At 38.1% G+C, this 3885-nt stretch overlaps 1 protein-coding gene across 1 annotated transcript; it reads left to right on the forward strand.

The window, feature by feature from the left end:
• The first annotated feature begins 1712 nt into the window (after positions 1–1712).
• LOC124922180 lies at positions 1713–3680 on the forward strand. The gene is made up of 2 exons (XM_047462919.1): positions 1713–2298; positions 2503–3680. Exons 1-2 carry the CDS (start codon positions 1713–1715, stop codon positions 3678–3680), a joined length of 1764 nt encoding a protein of 587 aa, XP_047318875.1.
• Positions 3681–3885: the final 205 nt, after the last annotated feature.

Consider the following 3885-nt stretch of genomic DNA (forward strand, 5'->3'; position numbering starts at 1 on the left):
TATCGGAATCACTCCGAGGATGATATCCATGGTGCTTCAGGTATCGAGGAGGTCCTATCTAGTCACGACCAAGACGAGGGAGATATTGATGGTGCTACAGATATCGAGGGTCAGTCTAGTCATGACCAGGACGAGAGGAATGTCATCGACAGTGATACCGGTCACGAATAAGGAGTGGAGACGGAGGGTGATCATGGATACTACGGAGTGGAGACGGAGGGTGATCATGGATACTACGGAGTGGAGACGGAGGGTGATCATGGATACTACGGAGTGGAGGCCATTCCTAGCATGGAGTATCTAGTGGTGGAGGAAGATGCTGTTCAGAATCATCATCCTAACAGTCTTTCTGTTGTTTATGTTATGTTGATAATTGTATTTGTCATTATTTCTTATGCTTAGGTTTTCAGTCAACGGGGATACAATTTATGCTAGTTCAAGGTTAGATTTAATTCAGCTAAATTTTAATTATTATTTGTATTGTTTTTAACTGTGGAAACATGTATCATTTAGTTTGTTTGAGTTATGTTCATTTTCAAGTCAAAGTAGATATCTTTTATGTAAATGCGGCATATGGAGTCCAAGTTAATTCTGAATTTCAATCTTTTCCTGAAAATCAACTACCATCAAGGGAGAATTTCATATGGGAATTCTTGTACAAGGTTAAAATTTCAGGTGGGAGTTGATGCAATGTAACAAATGGGCATACATGTTTTGATAACTGGGTAAGTGAGAAAAAACATGCTCAAATACTCTTGTCTAGTTAGTTGTCTTCTCTCATGATTTTTTGGAGTTTCATTTCATTCTAGTTTGAAAGTTCTGGGAAATTTTGCAGGCTTTGACACAACATTATCCAAGGGGTAACAAGGAATTCAGAGGGCTTTTCTTCAAATTGCATGGTCCAAAGGATACCATGTCCTGGTTCTCCGACCATGGAGTGGAGCTCAAGGTTTTGATATTAACTTAATTAACTTTTGTCTTTGTTCAACTTCAATCAATCTATTCTCTCATATGGTGGAAACACTTTTTGAAACTAAATCTGAGTCTGAGTTTGAATTTGAATTTGAACGAGAAATCACTACTACATTTATGAATATATGTGTAATTAAGTTATGTCGCAGAATATTATCTTTATCTCAACTAAATCAACATTTGAATGAGATAATTAACAAAAACAAGTGATGATTATAAGGAAATTGTTCGATGTTTCTGTTACAAGGGATTGTTAGGGTTAGGTTTCCTAACCCTAAAATAAGCTGACGGGTAGACGTAACCCATGTCAGCAGTTTTATTTTTAATTATGATAAATAAATAATTATAAATAAGGCAATTAGCCAGAATATGGAATACTTAATAAATAATTATTTCTAAGGAAATAAATAAGTATTAATAAGGTATTAGCAAAATATATGGAATTAGCGGGAAGTTAATTATGGCAGATGATGAGTATATAAAGAGGAGATCATAATCTGCAAGGGGTACCCCGACATTTTTACAGAAACCTTCTAAGGTTAACTTCTCTCTCTATTTTCTATCTCCTATCTTCTTTCTTCTTATCGTTAATTTCTTACTCACCTAATACTTGTGAATCTCATTATCACCTCCATTATATTCTATTCTTCACTTAAATCAAGTTATCTCACTTATAGCTAGGTTATCAGTTAAATCTATTCTAAGCTATATCATTGGTATCAGAGCAAATTCTTGGCAATATGGTGGAAACGCGTATAGACGGGGAGTTAAATGAAATCCGCAGCCGCAATCAAGCGCAAGACGAACGACTGTTGGCTCAAGAGGCCCGATTCGAAAGGATGGAAGCTATGATGACTTCAATGAGCGATGCAATCAACCGACTAAGTACAACTGGGAATAATCAAGTACCACCAGATGAAGGTCAAAATCTCCGAGGTGATAATCATCGTGATCGCAGACGAGGCGAAGATGTCAGACATCGGGAAGTTCATAACGAGGAAAGGTATCAACCTCCAACTAGGCTGTCAAAGATTGATTTTCCAAGGTTTAACGGCGAAGAGGTGGATGACTGGATTTACGGAGTCGAGATGTTTTTTCAAATAGACCGAACATCAGAAGAATCAAAGATGGATTATGCATGTGCTCATCTGACCGGTCGAGCGCGTTGCTGGTTTAGCTCATATTTACAACACCGACTTCCAGGGCGAGCTATGACATGGAACGAACTGAAGCAGTTAGTTTTGAAGGAATTTGGTCCAAGCGAATTGGATGATCCACTAGACAAAGGGAAGGACTTGAAGCAGACGACAACAGTTAAGGATTTCGGTAAGAAATATCTCGATATTACATATAAACTGCCACATCTTACTGAAGAGTACTCCATTAAGGGATACTTAAATGGACTCAAAGAAGAAATAGCCAATCCAATCAGGATACAGAAACCTCAGTCCTTAACTGAAGCGATGGGAATGGCTAAACTTCAAGAACGAACTAATCAGAAATTATAAGATGCTGTTTTTGATTCGTTAGTGCGGCGAGGCTATTTAGCAAACAAGGGAGGTCCATTACTGCCAACTCCGAAGGCTGCATCTTTCCTGAATCGAGGAAATAATAATGGACCGTATAATAGAACATCGACAAACCTTGCGAGCAGTTCTAATAGTACAGGCCAGTACAATAGACCAACAAATACTATTCCAAGAAAAGTCAATTTAGATCAGAAAGCGTATGACGAGAAAAAGAAAAACAACCAGTGCTTCTATTGTGAAGAGAAATGGGAGTATGGTCATAGATGCAGGGCGGGTGCCATTGCGATGATAAATGAACTATTCGAGGAAGAGAATCAGGAAGAAAAATTGGTTGAAACCGTGGACGAATTAGAAGATGGTGTTGCAATGACAATTGAAGGATCAAATACATTTGATACCATGAAGGTGCAAGAAACGGTAGGACGAAACAACGTATATATTCTGATAGACTCAGGAAGTACGCATAATTTTATTAACCCACGAGTGATCAGGAATACAAAATTTGTAACGTCTCCGGCGGTTAAACTAATGGTCACAGTAGCAAGCGGTCATCAATTGGTAAGTACTACCAAATGTCTTGGATTACAATGGTCAGCTCAGGGAATAGATTTCAATGTCGATGCACGAGTATTGTCCATTCCCAAGTATGACATTATACTCGGAATAGAATGGTTGGTGACACTTGGTGGAATTCAGTGGGACTTCAAGAATCTGATAATGAAATTTTCATTTAATGGTGAACTGCGGAAGCTACACGGGGATACATCCAATTTGGTTTCCATGATAGAAGGCAGAACATTAGGGAAGGTTATCCGAAAGGGCGCTAATGTGGCTATGCTGAGTATTGGGGAATCAGAAGGGTGTGAATCGGAATTGTATTCCGTAATAATATCTTCACCAGAGGCTGACAAGGAACAAAAATTGGAGAAACTGTTAATAGAGTTTGAAGAATTATTCAGAGAACCTACAACACTTCCACCTACTCGCAATTATGATCATCGAAATAATCTCAAAGAAGGAGCAGGAACCGTTAGCTTAAGGCCATACCGATATCCTGCTCTTCAAAAGGATGAAATGGAAGGCATGATAGAAGAGATGCTTAAATCAGGAGTGATACGCAAAAGTTTTAGTCCATTTTCTTCACCCGTTGTGCTGGTAAAAAAGAAGGACAAAAGCTAGAGATTATGCATCGACTACCGACGTTTAAATGAGGTAACTATTAAAGACAAATTTCCAATTCCATTAATAGAAGAACTAATGGATGAGTTATATGGTAGTTGTATTTATTCTAAACTAGATTTAAGATCTGGTTATCATCAAGTCCGTAATGAAGGAGGAAGACATTTATAAAACTGCATTCAAGACACATGAGGGTCATTACGAA

Source organism: Impatiens glandulifera, chromosome 1, assembly GCF_907164915.1.
Source record: "Impatiens glandulifera chromosome 1, dImpGla2.1, whole genome shotgun sequence".
NCBI lineage: Eukaryota > Viridiplantae > Streptophyta > Magnoliopsida > Ericales > Balsaminaceae > Impatiens > Impatiens glandulifera.